Source organism: Glycine soja, chromosome 10, assembly GCF_004193775.1.
Source record: "Glycine soja cultivar W05 chromosome 10, ASM419377v2, whole genome shotgun sequence".
Classification (NCBI taxonomy): Eukaryota; Viridiplantae; Streptophyta; class Magnoliopsida; order Fabales; family Fabaceae; genus Glycine; species Glycine soja.
The window spans coordinates 9205067-9231091 of record NC_041011.1 but is presented as its reverse complement, the minus strand read 5'-3'; the positions used below and the strand labels follow the sequence as shown (position 1 = coordinate 9231091).

Here is a 26025-nt window from a genome sequence, read left to right as displayed (position 1 = left end):
ATTTCTTCCGCGAGCCAAACTTTCTTCTTCCTCCTTCGTTTTCTTCTTCTTCTTCCGCGACCCAAAGCTTCTTCACCTTCGAGTTCTTCTTCTTCCGCGACCAGAGCTCCACGCGTGCAGCAGTCTTCTCTCCGCGTCCAGGTCTTCTTCTCCACGCGCGTTGTCCTCCACTGCCGGCATTTGAAGCTTTGAAGCATTCGCCTTACGCCCTATAGGTTAGTGTTCTAACCTCATTTTTCTCCTTTAATAGCTTTTGATGGCCATAGGGTAGAAGACATGCTTGGTCTAGTTTGGTTTTTGATGGTTTTGGTTGCACGAGGTTGAAGACGAGCCTTCTTCCGCGGAAGGTTCATTTCTTCCGCGCGTGTCTGGGTGCCGTTGGAGGTCGGGCGAAAGATCGTTTCTTCCGCGAACTCCAGCGGAAGATGACAGAAATGGCACTTCCGTGGGATCCCGCGGAAGAACCATCTTTCGCGAGAAGGAAATGTCACGGACTAGATACCCGCGGAAGAAGCTTCTTCCACGTGTGTCAAAGACGTTCCATTACCTTCTCGCGGAAGATGGTTCTTCCGCGGGATCCCACGGAAGTGCCATTTCTGTCATCTTCCGCTGGAGTCCGCGAAAGAAAGGTTCTTTCGTGGGAGTGCTTTTCCTTCCTGCAGAAGAACCTTCTTCCGCGAGTACCTGTTTTTATAGAATTTTGGATTTTTTTTTTAAAAAATTATTCCAGAACCATCTTTTGTTCATATTATTATTTAGTTTGTGTTATTTATATATGCATTTGTATGTGTAAATTGATATTATATTTGGTGTGATTTAAATATGCATGTATATGTGTAAATTGAATTACAATTTGGTGTGATTTGAGTTGGATGATTAATGAAGCTAAGTTGTGGGCAGTGTGGTTGTCAATTAGCTAATGGTATTCAGCTAAGGCACTGTGGTTGTCAATTAGCTAACAATTACAACTCAAATATGAATCATAGAAACAAATTTTAGTTGCTTTTGATACATGTTGATATGAAAATTTGATCAAACATGAATCATGGATGTCAAGCTAAACATGCACTGAGTTATGTTGATCAAACATGAATCATCGAAGTTGAATTATTGTTACCGGCTTAAGATCGAGTAGTGATTCTTTAAAAATAAGAACTAGAGAAAGCGGTAGTGTGCTTTTAAAATTTAAAGAGAATGGCAACTATATTGGTTGGCACGAGTGTCTTATAGACAATGAGCGCGGGTCAACCAATGTTAAAACAAGTCTAAAACAAAATTTGCATGATCCATAAAAATTAGCTAGCACACCACACCACATAAAAACATCCAACCAACTTGACTAGCTTGTACTTGTAAGAATATAAAATAGCTTTAAATAGTATAAAAGATACTCCAGAAAAGCACATCTTCTAATCATCCTTTTCTTTGGTACATGGCAGCATGGAGTTGTGAATCTAATACCTACCAGGCTACCACAAGTGGCTCAAACTCCCCATCAATCCAATCCTACTAAAAGTATTTAAAAAATGTAATAATTTACCCTCTCTAACCATGTTTTATATGCTACAATCATAGATTGTGCAAGAAGAGGATAAAGTATACCCTGTGGAAAAAAAATTCTCTTAAATTATATAAATGAAATTATGTAATCCAAAACTATTAGTCAAACAACCTCTCCCAACATGCCTACCATCTAAATTCATAATATTGAAACTGAAAGACCACACTCATTTCTTCCTTCTTCATAAAAGAACCACCAAGCACTAATTCACCAAAATCATGAAAAGTTGCAACATCCCACTTAAGTAAAGTTCACTCGATCATCGTGACTGCTCCGACTAGGTATTCTGAATTGCTCCGATTGCCACTTATTAGTCAGCAAATTGTATGGCTAAAAGTTAGAAAAGTAATCCATAGACTATGATTACATGCTATTGCTAGCTAGTGAGAGAAATAATTACTCATTTTGAAATTACCACCTATGACTATGTTCTAAACACTAATTCACCTAATTGATATATTCAACAAACTGCTGTGAGAAATTACCATCTTAATTAAGCAATTGACATTTTGAAATCTGGAATCTTAGTTAATGCTGATTAAACCTAATTGATATAGTATTCAAGCAACCGCTGTGAGAAACTATATTCAAAATGACTATTAGAATTCTATTGACTATTAGAAATTATATTTGGTGTGATTTATATATGCATTTGTTATATATGCATTTTTATGTCAATTATTTGGATAAATTATGTTGAACTAAATATATAATATGTGGATTTGGATAAATTATGTGGATTAGTTAGGATTCGAAAGCTTTGTTACACAAATTATTTGAGTGTTTAATTTGACGAATAAAAGTAAATGTTCTTTATGATTTCAGATCATGGTTAGAACACGAGGCCTACGTCGTGTGGTAGGCACAGGTAGAGCCAGAGACCTTAGTCAGGATGTGGCTGAGGATGTTCCTCGCTGTCGTAGGCCCACTGCCTCAGCACGTAGGCAACGGGTTACCCAGATGGCTGAGGATGTGGCTGAGGATGTTCCTCAGTTGCCTGAGGATGTTCCTCAGTTGACTGAGGATGTCCCTGATGCGTCTGATGGTAGCCCAGAGAGGACAGGAGCTACCGATGCTGCTGAGTCTGATGGAGTGGCTAGTGATGGGACAGCTGCTGATGATGAGGGGTTCCCCGGTGGGCCACACGATCCATCTGTTTTGATAGGATTTGCTGATCATGTGGCACACAGCATATGGCGTGGACAAGTACGTACATATTTTATTCCAATAATTAGAAAGTAATTTCTTTTATTTTGAAATACACAAATTTATAAATTGTTATTCAATTTAGGAGCGACCCGATCTCAAGTTGGTCTCCCATGGTAGGAAAGTAGATAAATTTGGGAGACCGGCTGCTGAGATCGAAGGTATGATTGCGGTCACCGGATTGGATCCATTGATCAGGTGTTCTGTGATCACCACTGATCCTGGACTCATATTCGCCTTTGTTGAGAGGTGGCATAGGGAGACGAGCAGCTTCCACCTCCCAGTAGGGGAGGTGACGATCACTCTAGACGACGTTTCGTCGCTCTTGCACATCCCGATTACTGGCGTGTTGTATTCATTCGGGCCGCTGGCTACAGCTGATGCAATTGCGCTGTTGATGGAGCTACTTGAGGTCACCCCAGTCGAGGCTACAGCTGAGACACGTCAGGCAGGTGGGCCTCATGTTCGGTTGTCCTGGCTTCGGGACATGTACCAGAGTAGGTGCCGGGCCAGGCAGTGGGTTGCTGCAGCTCGAGCGTACCTACTTCACTTGGTTGGTTGCACTCTTTTCGCTAACAAGAGTGCAACCCATGTCCATGTTGTGCACCTGCAGGCATTCAGAGACCTGGCACAGGCAGGGACATTCTCTTGGGGAGCGGCCGCTTTGGTACACTTGTAGGATCAGCTTAATGAGGCGTCGCAGGCCCCTACACGGCAGATGGCTGGTTACATTTCACTACTTCAGGCGACTATCGCTGCTTGTAATTTAAATTAAAGTAAAATTCAATCCATGTTTGATTGCTAATGTTGACTTTCTATTTGTAGTGCTGGATTTACGAGCACTTTCCATCAGTCCACAGGTCTATTGTTGACGATGGTTATGCTGAGGCTAGCCCATGTGCCTGTAGGTGGCTTACGGGTAAGGCCCAGATAACCGGCATTATGGGATCCCCTTATAGAGCACGGATTGATGCCCTGACAGTCACTGACGTCTGTTGGATGCCGTATGCTGAGCATCGGGGAGTTCGGGGCTATGAGTTGATCTCCTTGTACATGGGGCAAGTCAGATGGGGTCCGATCATCGTCTACCTTCGACCAGAGAGGGTGGTTCGGCAGATGGTGTACATTTAGACAGTTCCTCCGCCACTGGTTCGTGATTCGTTGACAGGTACTGATATAGAGGACCGATGGGTACAGTTTGCAGATCATGTAGCGCCTACAGGGGAACTCTGTGTAGTTCCTGGGCAGGTGGCCCCAGACTACATGGAGTGGTTTTTTTCAGATTTCACACCCCTTTGTGACGCCGACGGAGGACACTACTGAGCCCAGACCTGCGCCTTCCCTTCCCACTCATGATGATGACTTCGTGGAGCCACCTGTCGCCCAGGTTCCAGTCACGTCAGATCCCCCTGCGCATTCTATGGTAAGCTGTGTACTTTTTGTTAACTTTATTATTTTTTATAAATTCATACTCACTTGTTATTTTTACTGAGACAGGTTGATTGCACAACATGTGTCAGGATGGGAAGGATTGCTGAGCATTTGGAGCACGTCATCAACCTCAGGATGGTGACTACAGGGACTGACTTATATGATATCATGGATCTTTGCCTGAGGATAGCTAGAGATGACGACCCAGATGACAGTCTTAGGCCGCGACAGAGACCCCGCATAGATTAGGATTTATCTTTTTTATTGTATTTGTTTATGTATTTAAATTATGTTTTTACTTAGATTATGTCTTTATGTATGTTTTAACTTAAATATAATGTCTCTATTTCTTTATGAAGTTAGACATATTAAAAAATAAGTTAGAAATTTTAAAAAAATAAGTTTCAAATAAAGAAGTTAGAAATTTTAATTGAATGTAATTAATTGGACAAAATAAGTTAGAAATTTTAAGTTATACTGAAAATTATTATATAATTTAAACAACAATAAGTTAGAAATTTCAAATAAAGAAGTTACAAATTTAAAATAAATAAGTTAGAAATTTCAAATAATAAGTTAGAAATTGATTGAAACAAATAACTTACAAATTTTAATTGATTGAAACAAATAAGTTTCAAATTTTAATTGATTGAAAAAAATAACTTAGAAATTTTAATTGAATGTAATTAATTGGACAAAATAAGTTAGAAATTTTAAGTTATACTGAAAATTATTATATAATTTAAAAAAAATGAGTTAGAAATTTAAAAAAAAAACTTAGCTAGAAACTTTAAAAAAATAAGTTTGTCATTGAAACAAATAAGTTACAAATTTTAATTTTTACTTAAAATTATTATATTATTTAATCAAAAACAAGTTACAAATTTCAAAAAAATAAGTTAGAAATTTAAAAAAATAAGTTACACATTTACAAAATAAGTTAGAAATTTTTAAAAAGAATGAGTTAGAAATTTAAAAAAAAAACTTAGCTAGAAACTTTTAAAAAATAAGTTAGACATTTAAAAAAATAATCTATAAATTTTTTAAAAAATTAGTTAGTCATTTTAAAAAATAAGTTAGAAATTTAAAAAAATAAGTTACAAATTTTAAAAAAAACGAGTTAGAAATTTTTAAAAAAAATGCTAGAAATTTTTTTAAAAATAAGTTAGTCATTGAAACAAATAAGTTACAAATTTTAATTGATTGAAACAAATAAATTACAAATTTAAATTGATTGAAACAAATAAGTTACAAATTTTAATTAAATGTAATTGATTCGACAAAATAAGTTACAAATTTTAATTTGCATGAACGGGTCACAAACATTTATTCCTTATAAATTTTTTTGCTAAAAGTTGATAATAAAACTTTTATTCCTTTTTCATACATACTACACATTACAAACGGAACACAAACATAAAAAATTGACACACTAAGACATATTACATCGACTAGAATATGATGGACACAAATTTAATTTGCACGAAACAGCCTAACATTTAACTAGCATTCAATCACGCAAGGACGTAACCACATCGTCCTCATTTTCCATAACCACTTTACTAAAGAGAGCCAAAATTTCTATTGGCACAAATTGTTTCCAGTAATTAGACTCTACCAGCACCTTCAGTACATCGTCGTCACATTTCAGCTCAACAATTTTAAATTCTAAAACTTTCTCAGAATACTCCAAATGACTACGTTGTCGATAAAACAAACGCCTTACAACTTGGGATTCGTGAATCCCATGAGGAGAATTCCCTTTAGGTGCTACTTGCTTAATCAAATCCTTCAGTTGATATATGCTACATCCTTTTGGAATATCAAATTTTTTTGGATTTATTCGGTGAACGTGTAACCCACAAAGTTGTTTTGGCATGGCATGTTCCACCTTCCGTTGTAATATAGAACCACATCATGTGTAGGGATGCTGGGGCGTTTAAGTAAGTTTAAAATTGCATCTGTTGTTCTACCAACGGTACATAACAACTCAATCGGTCCAACAAATGAAAATTCATCATTATACATTAACATGGTGTTCACATCCATGTCATTTTTCAAAGTAAATGTTGTTACCTGTATCTTCCACTGGTCGCCGGTAATGAATTTCATCCACAACTTCATTGTTGTTTAGCCAAAGACTGTTGTGTATTCAGCTTTTGAGATTTGAAAAATCGCATAGGTTGGGCACTCGCATGGGCACTGGACAAGAACTTTGAAAATAAACCCCACACTCGTTGTGAATGACAGTTCCATTTCAAAAAATGAATGCCAACCTCGAGTTCACAATCGTCTGGGACGAAGTCTCTCCTAAGAATGCCATTGTTTATCAAAAATTAATTTGAAAAACTCTTAATACTAGTTGTTGTTGAGTACCATGGGCATCCCCATCTATCATTTATATAAATGGCCCAGCCAGGCACATGGCTTCCCTTTTACCAGATCCGTGACTATTTTACATTGTGAAGCGTAAAACTAAAGCAACCTCATGTCACGTCGTTCACTGTCGGGTCACGTCAGTCATTGTCGTATGAGAAAAAGGTTGGTTTCGGGCCATGTAAACTTGTCTAAGTACCCCTGTTCGCGGTTTTTTTAAAATTATCTGGGAAAGCCGTGAGACTCTCCAAAGGTGGCCTGTCTCATGTTTGCACGTCAACGAATCCAAAAAAAATAACAGGAGACACCGGTTCATTCGAACCGGGCTTGCAACGAAAGGCCCAAAACTCACAAAAGTTAGTTTCGGGCCAACATTTCCTCTTGAGGGACGACACGTGACCTGTTACTCTGGCCCTTATCTGGCATGTCCATCCTCTTGGTGCGGCATTTAATTCGTCGTCATAAATAATTGAAGGACACCTCGCTTGTTTCTCTTTTGGACACCACCGGTCTTGTCATCGTCGAAGGCGCCCTTGCGTTTGTCGGCAGAACCTTTTCCGGCGACCTCCTTGCCTTTTCCTTTGGCCTTGTTCGTCATTTCTACAGACAATGCAATGAGACCAATGCCAATTGCATGGTCAGAGTTAGAGAAATGGAGAGAGGAAGAAGTGCGTGACTACAGTGTGTGTAACTGTGAAGAACGACGAGTCCAAAATGAATTTTACTGTAAATAATTTGAGGAAAAAAGTGACCAACACATATCATGCGGTGCATACAAGAATCGACCATTGGTCAACTTGTGAGAGGAAAATATCATTTAACTAATACCAAATAATCTTAAAATTAACAAAATAATTTAACTAATTAACCCACAGAAGAACCTTCTTCCATGGTAACCCACGGAAGAACCTTCTTCCGTTGACTCTGGCGGAAGAAGTTCTTCCGCGTAGTTCCACGGAAGATGGTTCTTCCGCAGTTCTTCTTCCGTTGACACTCGTGGAAGAAATGTTCCGCAGGCATCCGCGGAAGAACCTTCTTCCGCAATTGATGGAAGAAGGTTCTTCCGTGGATGCCCGCGGAACATTTCTTTCGCAAGTGTCAACGGAAGAAGGTTCGAAAAAAGCTGAAGGGCATTTTTGCCATTTTGGAAATTTGCTGGGTGCACCAGCAATGCTGCTAGGTGCCCCTAGCAAATCCCAAAAATCAAAGGGTAGATTAAAAGGAATGATGGACTTCTCATTACTGTGGCCAGGCATTTGCTTCCAGCACTCCCTTATTTAAATCTTGCACCTCTTAATGTATTTTAAAAAGTCCATTTCAAATTACAAATTTATATTTTAAAATGGACATTTTATAATATAATGAGAGATGCAAGATTCAAATAAGGGAATGCATGATTCAAATGTCTGTGGTCACTGCCTCACTGGGTATCATGGGCTTGAATATGGTTTCCGAAAGGCCTTTCTCAAAGTGTAGGTTATTAGGAAAAGATGAAGTGTGTAATGAGTAAACAAAAGTGAATATATAATAGTGTCAGGATTTAATTTGCAGGGGCATTTCGGATAGAGTGAATCATTAAGTACTTCAATTCCTTAAATTAATACAATTGCAAGAAATTGAACACCGCTGGCTATGGTAGTTGTTTCTCCCAACCAATTAGATCCAATGTTAGTGTTTTTTGCAACTTAGGTAACACCATGCGTTGAGATGCATAATCTTCCAATTGGATGCATAAAATCCATGCTTATCGACAACCAATGTTATTGGTATTGGATAGTCAATTTTTCTGATAAGAACATGCAAAAACAAACCTTCATTAAATAAGATGCAAAATAGACCATGTTTATTCAGTTTCCATCTTATGTTGTTATTGGAGAAAAAATAACGAAAGTTATAAATGCTGATCATAACTTCGATATGTAAAAAAGTAAAACACCCATATTAGACACACACACACAGATATATATATATATATATATATATATATATATATATATATATATATATATATATATATATATATATATTAGAAAATTAGGTATATTATTGAAATTGGTTTATTCTAACGAGTGATTTTATTGAAATTAGTAAACTAGTAAACGAACTTCAACACTGGAACAGAGTAAAGGCTGGCCAATTAGTTAGTTATCTCCATCGCGTGGGTCTTATGTTTTAAAACTATTTATGTACATAATAATTTGCTTAAAATAAACAATAAAGCATATGAGAAAGAATAGTAGTCAAACAAAAGGAACTAAACATTTTGACCAGAGCTAAACAATAAGAAAAATCTACTTATACTTTTTATATTTTAATAAAAATAACATAGTAGAAAATGAAAAAAAAATTGAAAATAAATATTTAATTAATTATGTTTTTATCTCACGATATATCATTTTGTAAGTTTATGTAAAAATTGAATACATTATTATGTAAGTTAGTTGATATAATATTGTTTCATATTTAAATTTAAATAATAATTTTAGATTTAGGTGAGTTAGATTTTTTATTTGGTAGAAAAGACATATTTATGATCTATGGAAGGCAAATCTAATTAAGTAGAATCACTGTGGAAAATAAAATTATTTGAGTATTTAACATATTTGATATTCAAATTTAAGAACATTAATTAAAATCAAGAAAGTTTATCTCAATTGATTGAACATCATGTATGAGTATTGTAAATTTATGTTTTCAATGCCGTATTTAATTCTTACCAATAAAAGAAATATCCATTAACATAAAACAATCTCATGACATGACATTTAATACCAGCACTGGGTGGCCTAAGTTCATTAAATTTTATTAAGTAAATTATTTATTTAAGTTTTTTTTTTAAAAAAATTAATTGAAAGTATTTACAAATGAAAAATCATAAATCAAATAAAGTAATACATTGATTTTTTTTATAAACTTAAATAAAATCAAATAAAAACATTAATGGGCCACTTATATACAATATATACACCTTTTCTTTCCTCTTATATTTGTGGTAAAAAAAATAAAGTATATGAAATGGTTTTCAAAAATTTTCACGAATATGAAATTCAATTATTTTAATTTAATTTTTGTGGTAAAAATGAAATATATGAAACGTTTTCAATTTTTTCTATTTATTGATTTACAATATGAAATTCAGGTATTTCCATTTAATTTGTGGTAAAATAAAGTGTATGAAATATTTTTAAAACTTTTCATGACAGATTAAATCACTTAATTCATTACACAAATAATCTAATCAATTTATTTAAAACATACAAAACAAATAAGATAAGAACTATTTTTAGCACTATTTTTTCTTGAAGTGAAATTTAGAATAAAAAATAAAACTATTTACTTAAATGACAACATTCTTTCACTAGTAGTATGACACTCATTTATACTTGTGATTTTGTTCAATATTTGCCCACGTAATTTTCTTATGTAACCCACGTAATTAGTATATAGTATAATTAAAATTAAATAGTACATTCTTCCACTTAACTGAAATTTTTATATTCTTAAAATAATTAAAATTTTTACTTGTATAAATTTATGAAAATATAAAATTGAAAATATTCATTTCTTATCCTATATATTCTTTCAATCCATGGTATGTAAATTCTATTTTTTATATTCCTTTTTCAGCCCATGGTATGTGCATTGGATAAAGGAATAAAACCACTACAAGAAAAATTGTTATTTCTGATGGAATATATTTCGTTGGAAATATATGAAATACCAACTAAATTTACCAACAGAATCTAATCCGTCGGAAATATTAACATTATCGAGGGACAAATTTTCCATCAGAAAGTATTAATTATCGATGAATTTTACCCATGGATTTATTATTTCTATCAGAAATTACCAACAAAATATGTATTCAGCAGAAATTAAAATTTACCCAAAACAAAAAGAACCAACCCTAGTAGCCTCATTCACTCACGTTTCACTCACCATAGTGCTCTTCATCATCTCGCTCAGCCCACCACCAAACATCGTCATCGCATGAGCCCCTTGTCGCGCCCACTTCACTATTGTGCCCATGTCACCGTCGTGCCCAGGCCTCCTTCGTCACGACCATGTCGCCACGCCATCGTTGCATTTCTCACTCACTGACGTTAGCGCATGTCTTCTCACCCACAAGGTCATGTCGCCATCGTTGAGCCCACACCGTCGCACAGTTGCTGTGGTGCCCGTGCAGTTGTTGGTTTGTGCTTTTTTTTATTCGATTTTTACATTTACTTATTCATGAAAATATTTTCTGTAAAATTTGAAAAACTAAAAATGACTCGGTGTCTGAACATAGGTATTCATTATTGTTCATTTATTTATTCATTAACTGATGATACACTATAGCTTTTGAAGTAATATTGTGTTTTTGAGGAAAAGACTACAATAAAATCCAAGACGAAAAAAGGTGAAGCTAAGAACCTGCAAAAGGTAGAACCACAAGGTGGAGCTAAGAACCTTCATTTGAAAGCTAAACCACACTGTGTTAAAATACATGAGACTTGTTTATTATCAAGGTATTTATCACAATATTAAACTATGATATCATTTTATCAAAACACAGTATTTAACACAAATGTAAACTGTGATAGCACACACTCCAGCTTTAGATATATTAAAAAACTCCACCTTTAAATTGTGATAGCATTTTATCACAACACAATATTTGATACAAATTGAAAGCTAGTTGGAGTCAACACCACATGTGCTTAATTCATCAATATTAAACATTGCATAAAGTTTTTAACACAATTCAGACATGTTTTGTCTGTGTTTTTAGCATTTTATCACAACACAAGTGTGATAAGATGCTCAAAATGACCAAAGTACTTAATAAATTGATCCAAATACCAAAAAAAAAAGTTTGTGACATGAGAACTAAAAAAAGAGTCTTCAATAGTGCTTCATCATCACCACTCAATCTTGATATGTTTGGTTACCCTAGTAGAGGATAGTTGTATCGATGATAAATCTTCAAATGGTATGCCATCCAATTGTGTATCACACAGTGCCAAATTGTGCTTAACTGGTGTAATAGATCCCAATAAATGTGAATTAGACTCAATAGTGGCTGAGAAGCATTGCTGCATCAAAATATGATTTGTATTTAATTAGCCATACAACATTCCTGATTGGTTAAATAACAATCAAACTAATGAGTAACACCAAATAACTTACACTTTCAATAACATCATTATTCTCATGCATCGACGATATAGATGACTCAACTTTATCCTTAGTAATATAAGATCCAAGTCAGTTAGTAACTAATGCACTAAATCTTAAATAGACAACAACTAATTAAACCTTACCTGAAGGTCACAACTTGGAAGCTTCACAAGAATAGAGCTGATTAATGCCTCATCTTAAGATAACTAAGAAACAGAATGACATGTATTGCTAGGTATTACCTTGAATTTGAAGGCCAATCTTTTTCCCGATACACAATCAAGAGCTTCCGGTATATCTCTTGGATCAAAAACTCCTTCCTTGTGGTGGTCATTGTGATTATAATAGGTTAACTATAATCTTGAAGAGTAACATGATAATTGAAATTATGCTTTCTTTCCCTCCTTTTTAATTATTAATTATTGTATGTATGTGTATGCAAAGAAAAAAGGTTATGCGCTACCAATATAATTTTTTTTATACAATCATCCAATCATAATCTATCATGTATGGTAAGTTTATTGACTTTTAAAATAATTATCTTAAAGTAATTCAAATGATGATTTGTGATTGAATGACAATATAAAATTGTTTTATATGGTAAACACATAGTCATTAAACTCTTGTATGTATGTATATTTTCAAACTTCCCACCCACCACGTTAGATGCTACACTCATTGTAAAGATATTCTTATATAAGCACACAGTTAATAACTCAAGTTTAGACACAACCAATTAATATATTACACATATCAAATAAAATAAAAAAATAGCAAGAACCTAAAGTTTAAAATTGAGAAAAAAGAAATCTACAAGGGTGTTAGTGGCTCGATTTGATTGGATTTTCCCTATAAAGTCACCCGAACAAACTTAAAAAACATATGCAAAATCGGTTTGATTTGATTTTTATTTAAAATAAAATTTGAACCACAACAAATCAATATTTTTCAGTTTGGTTTGGTTTAGCTTTTGCGATTTTTACTAAAATATTATTTAATTAAAATTTATATACTTTGTCTTCATGTTTTGAATTAGATTATTACATTAAAATGGATGATAAAAATTTATGAAACTTATTAGTATGGTAAACCTTCTATAATAAAAAATTGTCAAATTTTGGTCCATTTTAAAGAAAACACATATCTTAAAAACATCATTTGAAAAAAAAATTGAAATACATATTATATAAGTTTCGTACACATAACAGTACAAAATATTATGAAACTCAAGTGATATACATATAAATGCACAACACTAAAGTAATATAAGTATTACGGTTTGATTCGATTTCAAAAACAAAAACCACAAACCAAGACAAACTAATCAATTTAAACAAAAAAACATTCAAACAAATAAAAAATTATTTTGGTTAGATTTTTTTACATAAAGTACAAATAAAACAAAATAGCTCAGGAGGATAAATAGAGAGGACATCATAGTTTTGTTCCAGATGATGATTGAATGTTCTGTTAATAAAGTTTAAAAAGTTAGTTTGAATATTATTTTTTGGTGTTGATTGTGGAATATATATATTGAACTTCAATGCTAGGAAACATAATATAGGAGGAGTAAAAAGTTAGTGTTTGGTCGTGTATCTATGAGCACATGTTGCAAATATACTATGCATCCAATTGACAGTTAGATGACTTGGCCCTCGAATCTCAAGTCTGTAGCGTTCCCTTGTAGGAGTAATTATTATTATTTGATAAATGTAACTTGTGAGGAATTCATGTTAGTATAGGTTAGGGGTGATTTAGTAAAGCTGTGAAAGTAGATTTTTCTTTATAGGCATTCAAAAGGGTCAAATAGGTCTTTGTGTTTGTGAAACTAAATTATTGGTAAGTGATGTTGCATGTGATTTTTCTGTTTATGTTAGTTACCATTAATGTTTTGGAATATGTTAATTGCAATTGTACCTGTATCAAGTCATGACCTATGGCTTGTATGCATGGTTTTTGAAGTAAAGATGAAATTGAAGAAATCAAAACAGTTTACACATTAAATAGAAGATGAAGAAGGAGAAAGTAGCATCTTAGTTTATAAATTACATCTTGAACTAAATATGCGGCTAGTAAAAAGAATTAGTTAAAGAATAGTATTGTGATACTATTCTTGAACTAAATCTCTTGCTAGTAACAAAAACTTGTTATCTCAAAAATGTGAAAAACACAGCGATAGCAGCTACATGGTTGAAATATCTGGAAAGATGAAGTGGGTAGATGTAGATTTGCGGAAAGGATTGCAGCAATGTTGTGGATAGGTGCATGAAAATAAAAGGTACAAATCATAACTTAGTATTGAGTTCAGAGTAACTGTATTTATTGTCAACAATCATGGATATAGAAAGTGGATCTGGGCATGTGTCAATTGCTTCTCAGCTAACAGACTGAAGTATTTCTTTGAAAACAACATTGGTAGTTGTTTGTAGTGGGTTATTGTCCTTGTCATGGATTAATATTTTTAAGCCTTGTTTGCTCTGAACCCTTGAAATTTCCATATAGAGCTGCCCATGACTAAAGACAGGTCTAGGTAAGTAAAGCCTAACACACGCTAAAGATTGATCCTGAGATTTGTTAATTATCACTACATATGACACTATTATAGGAAACTATTTTCTTATTAGTTTAAAAGGTCATGGACTTTGTGAGGGTGACATTGACATTTGTGGAATGTAGACCAAGTTGTCTATGCTATTTGTAGACATCAATTTTACTTTTATAACATGATTAGCAAGTCTTGTTACTATCATTCTTGTTCCATTGCATAATCCCTTAGCTTGGTATAAGTTTCTAAGTAGCATAATAGGGCAACCAACCTTGTGTTGGATACTATAACTTGCAAGGCCTGATGTGGATAATGTATTGAGAAATTCTGAGGTAATAGCTTGTAGCGGTTGGCTCTGAACAATCTCTAATTTCTCTATAAAGTCAAAACTTAAATGTCCTATTTGTTCTCCTGATCGAATGAAGGTTTTTTATTTAGATTTCATGATTAGTAGAAGCAAACATAAGAGACAAAAAATTTATTATGCAGTAGGTGTAATGTACTTGGGATCAAACTAAGAATATATTCACTGACTTTATGAACAATCTCAACTGCGGAAGCTAAAATTGTCCTATTGCATAAAAATTATGGATCTTTAAATCTTTACACTATTGAGTCTATGAAAACAGAAATTAGCAATTAAGGGGGAATGTTAATTGAGTCATATCCATCATTGTTATATGAAATTTTTCCTTCACCAACATCAAGTATCCATTGTGAAAATTCTTGAAGCTTTGAATTACTTGGATTGTTTGTATCCTATAAGAGTTGCATATTTTTTTGTGAGAGTAAAGATTTCATAATTATCCCATAGATATGATGCATTCACAATTGCACGAACTATATCCAATCCGCTTTCTCTTTGAATGATAGGAAAAATCTGTCTAAAATCTCCTCCAAATACAACAACCTTTCCCCTGAAAAATTTTGGGTCATTGCTATTATTTTTCATGATGTCTCTCAATGATTTTTCAAGAGCCTCAAAACAAAATTTATGGGCCATGAGAGCTTCATCCCAGAAAATTAATCTTGTCATTTTTAATAGAGCTGGTAGCTCACTTCCTTGATGGATATTGCAGATAGAATTGTCTAATGTAGGGACAAGAATTTTGAATTATGAATAAACAATTTGACCACCGAGTAACAACAGGGAAGCTATGCCGCTAGATGTTACATTTAAGGCAATACTGTGTTGTGCATGTAATGTAGCTGACAAAGTTTTCCACATGAATGGTTTGCCTGTTCTGCCATAGCCATCCAAAAAATACATCTCACCTTTGTTATTGTTTACAACACCTATGATCTTTTGAAAAATGTCCATTTGTTCACCTGTTGAAAAAAAAAACAATTATAGAATGAGCTGTTGTGATTTATAGTATGTCATCATTTTTTTAAAACAATGGTTAGTATACCTGTTAGTGATTGAAAATATTTCTCAAATTGGAGTTGCATATCAGCCACATTATAGTCCAATTATGAATGAATGAGCCTATTGCTAACTTGGGCAATAACACATTTATCATGATAAGGTAAAGAAGGGAACTGTTTTAAACTTCTACTATTTTGGTTCAGCAGTTTCTCTATTTCAATTAAGGTGAGATTTTGTAGTTCCATTTGTGTGAGTTGCAAGTTTATCAAATAAATTAAGTAAGATTCAGAGCTGAGTTGTGAGCTAATGTGTTGTAGATCATTAAAAGGGAGTTCATACCTGGCATATGTAATGTTCTTCTTTGTTAAAAAAGAATGACATCTGATAGCCATTCCCAAGTGTATGCCCAAACATTTTCAGGGTTGTTAGTGTTGTTTGATAATAACATTGTGACGAATAATTTCCTTAATAAGTATCCCGAACCCCAATCCTTAGCTTTTCTGATTGCCTCTACAAATTCTTTATCATCTTGAAGGAATGCCATAAGGCATGCCTCCTTAAAAGTAGAGTAAACAATATTTGCAATAGTCCGTATTTCCTCATAGGTTGTCGGACCTTGTGAAACAGTTAGCATCATCCTCATATAGAAAAGTTCTTGAGTGCTTGGAGGAACCCAAATTATTCTACCTATAGTGTTTCCTTTTTTCTTACATGTTGTCATACCCTAATTTCGTCCGGGGACCATCCGTTTATTGGGATGCGACCCTTGTTTGACCACTTCGAGGTACTTGGCACCCATCGTTAGGCAATCCGTGAAGTTCCGTAACATGCCGGAAGTCAAAAGGAAGCATTGTTGCACAATTCTTGAGGTTCTGTAACATTTCGAAACTCAAAAAAGGGATGATTACGTAATCCGCAAGGTTCCGTAACATTACGGAAAGAAAATAAGTATCGTTACAAAATTCGTAAAGTTCCGTAACGTTACGAAAAAAGAATTAGCAAAAAAGGGGCATGGGGGTGTATTTAGTAAACAGAGGGTGCAAATAGCAACTTGGCCCACTTGGGCCTTCTAGGAAGTTCTCCAGAAGGCACCACCTTTTGGAGGAAACAACCTAGCTCGCCTGGGCGAGCTGGGTGGCAAGCTCCTCCCTCATTTTTCTATAAATAAGGGGAGGAGGGAAGAACAATAATGTTCAACCCTCCTGGTATATGAGAATCACTTAAAATTAGTGAGAAAAATTGTTTCCGTGAAGAGAATCCAAGCCGAGACACTTCCATGACGTTTTCGTGGGTGATTTCGCAAAGATTTTCAACCGTTCTTCGTTCGTTCTTCGTCGTTCTTCGGTCTTCAACCGGTAAGTTCCTGAAATCGAACTTTTCAATTCATTCTATGTACCCTTAGTGGTCCTCATTTGTTTCGCATGCTTTTATTTTTATTTCATTTACTTTCCGTACCCCCATTTGACATGCTTTTGTCATTTATTTAAGTCATTTTCTCGCCTAATCAAAAATAAAATAAATTTTCACCAATCATTCGTATTATAACATCCTTTAATTTATGTTAAAATGAAATCCGACCGTTCAGTCATACCATAACCACGTTCAAAATCAAAAAGAGGCAAAATAATAATATAATAATAAAAAAATACCTTTTAGTAAAATAATATAAAAAAATCAATCGGACGTTTTTCTTTGAGATTTTCCTTTCTTAATCGAATTGACTAATAACCAAAGTGAAACTAAGGCTAAAATCAATTCATAAGCCAAGCTTTTGTCATCACCTAAAAAAGCCATTTTTAAGGTCCAATGCCTTGAAATGGTCTTTTCCGCTTTTATTGGTTAAACGTAGATTTTCTAAAGGCCTAAAATCAACATGTAGCTTTATTACCTCTTTCAAAACTAATAAGAGATCATTAATGGTCCAATGCCTTAATGTTTTCTCTCCTTTCAAAAGAATCGAAAGATTGTTTAATGGTCAAACGCCTTAAATGACCTTTCATTCAATAAAAACATATCTTGCAAAAAAGGATAAAAAACAACTTAACCAACGCTTAGTTCTCAAAGAACTACGTAGGTCTGATTTCCTTATCACAATTGAGGAATACGTAGGAGCAAAGGGAAACACCCTAGTCGACCACAAAAAGATAAAAATATAAAAAGGCATAAAAAGACATAAGAACGTAAAAAGGGAAAATAACAAAAATTGAAGTCATATTTGCACATTTGATTAAAGGCTGCCGTCTTTTGTGACGGATGTGTGGGGTGCTAATACCTTCCCCGTGCGTAAATACAACTCCCGAACCTTTCACTTAAAGTTCGTAGACCACGTCTTTTCTAGTTTTTCTGACGTTTTTCTCAAATAAACGTTGGTGGCAACTCCGCGCATATTCCTTTCTTGGAAGATGCACCAGCGAGTCACGCGTCGCCCTCCCTCCGAAGAGAAGGTTGCGACACATGTCCAACAACTTTTTTTTCACATAAAAAAATCTAGTTACGAATTGGCTATAAGTGAGATCACTAGCCTCAAGGTAAACTTTGTTTGCTTCCATCCATGAAGTAAACATAATTGACTGACACTTGGTTTAGAGAGCAGATCTTGAACATTTGCATCATCATTGAAGTAGATTGGTTGTTGACTTGGAAGATGGAAAAATAGCCTTTCAACTGCTGGATTTCTACCATGAATTGGAAATGCAAAAATCCGCTAGCAAGCTTCACATGGTGATATATACTTGTAGGCAAGGTAGTGTTGAATCTCATCAGCATTACAAATAGTATTTGATGTGCTTTCACTTAAAGGATCAATCACTATAGTGATACGATCATAGCCTTTATTAATGTATTTAATTAAGTATTTGATTGAGGTACTCTGGTTGCACCATTCAATATTAATGTGAGCTTGGTACCTCAGCAACAACCGTGGATGATAAGGAATGACACTATGGTTATCAATAGAGACACCACCTTTAATTGATGTTTGCCCATATTCTATTCTTTTGTATGTAGTAAATCCATCTTGTTCAATAATTGTTTGTTGTTGGAATTTTTTGGGGTAGTACCTAGAACACTTTTCATTATTCATGCATGGAGAATATTTATTGGTTGATCCACAAGGACCATGAATCATGTGAGTTTTTACCAAATCATGCAAGTGTTTATCAAATTGAGGGCATGGTATCTCTGCAAAAATTATTCTATCAATATCATTATATGTAGGATATTTGTCGGATAGAGGCAAGAACAAAAGTAGATATGCAAGCGACAATCCACGTTTTTGGAATTCTATTGTATACTTGTCTGCACCAAAAGAGAGATTTGATTATTGAAAAGGTATGGTGTTATAAAGGACAACTGGAATGATTATTGTCCATAATAAACTTGAATTCAACAAAACTGAGCTCACATGCAATAACCCTGCCTTGCTTCTTTTTCTTGGTTAAATCTATTAAAAGTTGTTCAAATTTAATTCTAAATACTCTAACAACAATGTCAGGTCTATGAACAATAGTTAAATTCATTGATGATAATATATTTTGCACTGCAGACCAATTTGGATTGCTTGTGAAAGTAAGAAAGATGTATGGGAAACCAACATTGCTACAAATTGCTATCCCATCAAAATACAACTGATCTATGTATCTCCATTCACCAATAAAAGATGAAGGTAATATAACTCGCTTGCCTTTATTTGAGCTTTATCTCTCTGCATCATTATTAGATGTGTGGTTGAGGTTGTCATATTTGTCAACTCTTAATTAAGACTAATTCATTCTCATGAAAGCAAGTCACTCTGACTCAACCATGGTGTAACCATCAATTGAAAATTGTTGGAATAGTCTCCTTGATCTAAAAAATGTTTGTGCTTCATTTTCTCTTGACTGGATTCTGAAACAAAGCCTTCCTATGATTGTCAATTTATTCCTATTGCTAACATTGAAGCAACGTTCAGCCCTGTGAAGAACATCATGCTGGTATCCATCTGCCCCATAGGGAAAAAACAGTGGATACTAATAAGCCAATTAACTCGTGTGCAATTCTTCAATCCGTTGTAGCTTTCTAGTTTGACTTTCCAAATTTATATCTCTTTTGGATGCAAGATCAAAATCAGTTGGAATTAGTGCAGCAACCTCAGATACATGGGGTATGCTATAGATCTTTCCATCCTGTAATGAAATAAGCCTTAATTTTGGATCATGAACCGATTTATTCCTCAATATGTCTCTAGCCATACAAAAATATTTTGCATGAATATTATGTTCATCCAACATATTTGTTAATCTGATAACTATTTCCTCATGTATATGTCTATGGTTGGTCCTGTAGTTGCAAAGAATGATTAAATTGTAAGTGGAATTAATACTAGACAATTAATATATAAAACATGATCGTGATCCCACCCTACTGATAGAATTTTGTTACCAATTCCATTCTTTGGATCATAAATTTATAGTTGTGTATACTTTGACAGTTTTCCTTCTGTTGGCAATAAGCTGCCAATTCTATGGCAGGTCTGACCTTGGATGCGAATTTTTGGTGGGCCTTTATTACCCATCATTGAACCATCAAATTTTGCTCCAGTTGAATTGAAAGAAAACATCATATTCTAAAAGTGGATGCTCTTTTGATAATTCCTACTATTGACTACTTTGTTGTCACACAATAGTTATTAGAGAAATGGTGGAGGTGGTTTCAAGAATAGCAGTTGAACCTTTCCATTGCCACAACATAGTTGGAATTTTAGGTTTGTAGTGTCTCTATGCCTATGAATCATTTCCTAATACCACATGTTTGCACTGCTGTATGTACATTGTATGAGTGGTTTGCCTATGTCAAAATATTCTGTCAAATTCGTTGCTAAAATGTACTTCCCATCAGGTATAAAAAATTGCACAAAGATCAAATTTAAAAGTAGGACTTAAAATATTAGTAGCTAAAAAACAAATGATGAATATAACCTTCTTCAATGTTAGATGGTTCATCTTCATCAGAGCTTGAAGCTGAAACATACTTGAATCCTAATATATTATAAAACCAAAGTCAAGTGAAGCATTAAGACAACGTGTTTACTTGTGGAACATTATTCTGGTTACCTACATTAAATTGTTGCTTAATAGTAGAATCATTATGGTGTGCAGGTTGAGATGTTGAGCCCTAAACATTATCACAAAAATTAAATTGAAAGATTAAACCTCTTGTTCATGTAAAGAGGTTGTAGGTGTATTGTCTTAGAGGAAGTTCCCTGCTGGAAGAAAATGTTGGATTTAATATGTGTTATAGGAGTATTGTTTGACTGGATCACATGAAATGAGGATTGTTGATGGTGTGAGTATTTTCTCTCAACATGCTTTTTTTTCTTCTTTTTTTCATCTACACCTTCGTTCCAACCTTGCTTCAGCTGCAACATGTTTTTTTGTCTCTGGTTGTACCCTCTATTACTATGTGCTCTAAAATATGTTCATCTTCTACGGTGTTACATGATTCATCGTCATAAGAGTTTGAAGTTGAAGCATAGAATTCTAATATATGATACACAAAATAAGATAGAGTAGTAAAACAAAATGGTTAAATATCTAACAATGTTTTTGTTACCCGTGGAAAGTTGGTGTTGAATACCAGATTCAATATGGTATACTAATCAAGATGTTGAACCCCCAAACATCATGACACAAAATGTAATCGATCAGTTGTTTGTCCAAATATTTTGCCCAAGTCAATAGGCTGAACAATGAATAATTTTGTAGAACTTCCTTTCCACAACAGAGTGTTGGAACTGATATGTGTTATAGAAGTATTGATTGGTTGCATAATTCAGGGAGAGGATTGTGGACATTGTAGGTGCTTTGTTTCAACAAATCTTTTTTTTCTTTCAACAAAAGTTTTCTCTTGATCCTTGCTTGAAATGCAACATCCTTATTTGCTCTATTTTCATTTTCCATTACTATCTATTCGAAATCATAGTGCAAGGTGGTGTAATGTAAAAATAGAGTTATAGACATGTAGTACAATTGATGTTAAATCAAGAGTTTCAATCGCACAACTTTTTAGACTGATGGTCCTTGTGCACTTGTTGGACAGCTACGTTAGTAGGCTTTGATTTGTGAATGTATGTATACATGATTTTGATGATGCCAAAAGAAGAATCAAGCAAGGCTCATTTGCTTCAAGATTAATACAATATTGTTTCAACAAACAAAGACTTGATTCAATATTTCTTCAAGATCAAGCATTGCCTCAAAAACGAAAGGTTTCAAGTCATCCAAGGCACATGTAATCGATTACCAATACATGTAATCGATTACCAATGGTTTGAAAGTGTGTAATCGATTACACTGATGTTGTAATCGATTACCAGAGAAGATTTTCAAGGAATATCGCCAACAGTCACATCTTATCATTTGGATTTTGAATGGCCATCAAAGGCCTATATATGTGTGTGACTTGGGACGAAATTGGGAGAGAGTTTTGCTGGTCCAGAATGTCTTATCCTCTCAAAAGAAAATGAGAGAGATTCCGAGAGAACTTCATTTTCAAATGCTCTCTCAAAAGAAACTGTTGGGCAAACACCTGCAAATTCATTAAGAGTTCATCCATGGACATCAATTGTAATATCCTTCTCTTCAAGAGAGAATTCTTCTTTCTTTCTTCTCATTCAAAGAGATTGTTTAAGGGACCAAGGGTCTCTTAAGTTGTAAGGAATGCTGAACACAAGGGAAGGGTTGTCCCTGTGTGGTTCAGACTTTGTAAACGGATTTTTACAAAGGGAGTGAAAAATCTCAAGTGGGTTGCTTGAGTACTGAATGTAGGCACGAAATTTGCTGAACCAGTATAAAATTGTGTTTGCATTCTCTCTTCCCTTATCTTATTTATTTTTTTGCAATCAATTGTGTCTTGCATGTTTAAAGAACATTATTAAATTGACTGTTGCGTCTTCTGTATTCTGAGCCTATCTCTTTTAGAAGGGGGTTAAAAGTTTATTAGTGGAAAATTAATTCACCCCTTCGTAAGTTATTGAGGCCACAAGGTCCAACATGATTGATCAGTTATGATTACTTTTCCTAACAATTTACGTGGGGTATATGACGTATTGAGTGTGATTATTTGTGGAGATGATTTTTTTAGATTCGTGCAACATGAACAAAATTAATTGTGGGTTAATAAAAAAATATGATTACCATTGTATGAAAATGAGAGTTAGTTGGATTAGTTGAATTAGATTAAAAATAAGATGGCAACCAAACTTCTTAATTGGATATAGCTTTTCATTAAATGCTTCATTTGTAAGGAGAATTACTTCGTTTAAAATAAATTATTAAATTTCATTTATCCTGCTTACTGCTAGTGAATTAAACCTGATATATGTAGGTAAACTTTGGCCTCATGTGAGGTAAACTCTAGAAATTTAATAAATGTTTGAAAATAATACTTGACATCAACAACAAAATAACATTTGTAAAATAGTTTGCTCAACAAAAAAATATCAGTGAGGATTACATAATAATTTACACCAAACAAAACACATAATTTCCCTATCTTGTTCTTCATTTAGTCTTAATATGTTTTGGTAATTTTGTGGCAAATAACTGTGCAGATGGAACTTCTTTAGATGGTGGGTTGCCAGGCATAACTCAAAAGATAATCTCTTTATGGGGTAAACTATTGTATCTTGATCTGGATCATGATCAGTTGTACTTGATAAGGATTGCTATGGTAATAAAATAAAAATGAGTAATCACACTCCCAACTTATTGATATCCATACAATTAAAAAACAACAAAATTTTTTCTTACTTTATCAAACTGCCCGAAGTCTTCAATTTGGGATAACTCTAGCTTACTTGCCTGAGTTTTATAACATGATGGCTCGGTAATATCAGCTACACCCTGCTGAGCAATCAAGACAGAGATTCAACAATATTAGAGAATGAACATACTAAGAAATAATAAATTAAAATTGTATTTAAAAGTCAATACACAAAGAAAACATAAATAAAAAAATTAAGGAGTATTGAAATTTCAAAGACCTATTGAGCATATATTTGCTTTGTGATATTTTTAATAATATCAACATCATTTGACATCTTCATCATAGAAGAGGAATTGAATTTGCATTGATACTTGCACCTTAACACAACAATTAGACCAAACATTTTATCAAGAGGGTGAGGAAAGTTTTTAGGTTCACCTTCTCCAGTCTGAATTATGTGTAAGCCACATCTTTATGATCTACTTTAGTGCACCTGCCACAGGAATAATAAAACCATCGACCCTTCCCAACTATCAACTTGGTAGTAGTCCCAATCATACAGAAATTAGTACCCTGATGAACATTGAAACAAAACACAAGATTTTAAAAACAAAAACAACTAAGAAAAAAAAAGCTCATCAACAAAATAATTTAAAAGGTAGCAAAATATCATAACACATAATGAGTTTAAAATTTGCATCAAACAATAACATACATCAAGAGCATCACAAATTTCTAAAATATTGAGAACCTTCGACTTGTACAAAAAGCAATCAAGCTCCGAAAAGTCAGAACCCTGAGAGTATTGCCTTATACTGAGGGGCTGACTAACATTTGATGGTTCACCCAAACATGGAGAGCTCAACCTACACACAAATTAATAAAACAACTTAAAGGTGAAATAAGATTTAATCCCAAATAAGACCATACCTCTCTTTGTAGATGGAGAAATTAGGAACTTCATAATTGATGAGCAACTTTCATTCATATAGTAAGTTAGAGATGATTAATCCATGAACAATTGTAATATACCAAAGATTACAAAGGTGGGGGAAAAGCAAGAAGTTAAAAACAAATAAAAGAAAAATAGATTCCAACTATGGCATAATGAAAACCTAAAACCCAGTCTCTAAAATGAAACCTAAAATCCCATAAAGCAAACCTAAAATCCTAGTCTCTAAAACCAAACCTAAAATACCATAAAGCAAACCTAAAATCCCAGTAGGCAAACCTAAAACCAAGTCTCTAAATTGACTTACCAAATCCCCATAAATTACACCTCAATATAGGGAAGGAAATCATACAAAATTAGTAAGAATCGGTAGACACCATCAAATACTAGAAAAAAGACCCAAAACCTAAACCCTAAAGATGTAACTTCCGACCCTAGAATCCTGAGATCAAACTTCTAAAAAATCAAAGCCCAATACCCAACCTCAAAACCCAAAAATGAATTTCGAGCTACATCACAGAAAAATAGAGCACAACGCAAAACCAACTTGGACCAGCCAACAAACAAAACGTGAAACTAATGCCCAACACTAAACATCGAACAGGAAAAAACAAAAAACCACCATGAAAGCATACCTTGTGGCAGCTTAACCTTGATTTGAGTTAAAATAATACAATGGGACTTAAATCCAGATTTTCCTTCAATCACAACATGAATTTGTTGGCATGGTCGCTCCACAGAGTGCATCCATATTCGACGTGGGCCTCATTTTTTGAAGTCCAGCCAAACCTGATGGCCCATTTTACTTTTTTGTCTAAATTTATATAAACTCTAAAGAAGAAAAAAAATAGGTCCAGCTCGGCCCATATTAGGCCAAAATAGGTCCGGTTGAATTTGTCCCTAAATTTATTGAGTCCAACCTAGCTTGATGGGCTCATCAAACTGACCCAAAATTGCTTAGTTCTATTTGGGCTAACATTTTCCTAGTCCAACTCGGCCCAGCTAGTTCGGTCTATTTTGCTAGCTCTAGGAAGAAGGTATTTTAGGAAAGAAAAATTCGTTAAATCTCATGTGCAACACACATATCTTTCGTCTTTGTCAAATATTTAAATAGTGTAAAGGTGGGGGGGGGGGGGGGGGCAGGGGGGGCAGGTGTAGCCATTGGTGAAAAATTAAATAATTTTTTGTAGGGATAAAAAGTAGATAGGTGTTGGGGTGTAACAAGTTCAAACTTCCAAGGTCTGTGTCATTTATTCTAATATTTTTGTAATAATATTGGAAAATTATGTTGGTTTTAAATGGTTTTTTTAACTTAAAATTAATTAAATAGTTTAAATATTTTTTTAAGATACATTTACTCATTATAATTTAAAGAAATTAAAAATGTTAGGCAGTGAAAGAAGTGAAGTTGAAGATTAAAGATGATAAATGAAATGAATTAAAAATTGTAAAAGAAAAGGAATAAAAATGAAAGAGACTTTTTTTTCTTTCTAATATAACAAAGATACCAAATTAAATTAATAGTGGATGGAGTTACATATTGATAATTATTTGAACCATAAATCTATTTACAACTATCCAATTCGTAGTGTAATCTGGACACAACAATATTAATGTTCTCTTTGAAATGGATAATAAACCAGTTGAGAGATGGGTCGGAAGCTGGAGTTTCTATCTAT

General features: G+C 33.9%; 1 protein-coding gene across 1 annotated transcript; it reads left to right on the top strand.

Annotated features, from left to right (window-relative positions):
• The first annotated feature begins 2389 nt into the window (after positions 1–2389).
• Positions 2390–4447, top strand: LOC114371326 (protein MAIN-LIKE 1-like). The gene is made up of 5 exons (XM_028328795.1): positions 2390–2767; positions 2853–3434; positions 3593–3886; positions 4050–4190; positions 4265–4447. Exons 1-5 carry the CDS (start codon positions 2390–2392, stop codon positions 4445–4447), a joined length of 1578 nt encoding a protein of 525 aa, XP_028184596.1.
• Positions 4448–26025: the final 21578 nt, after the last annotated feature.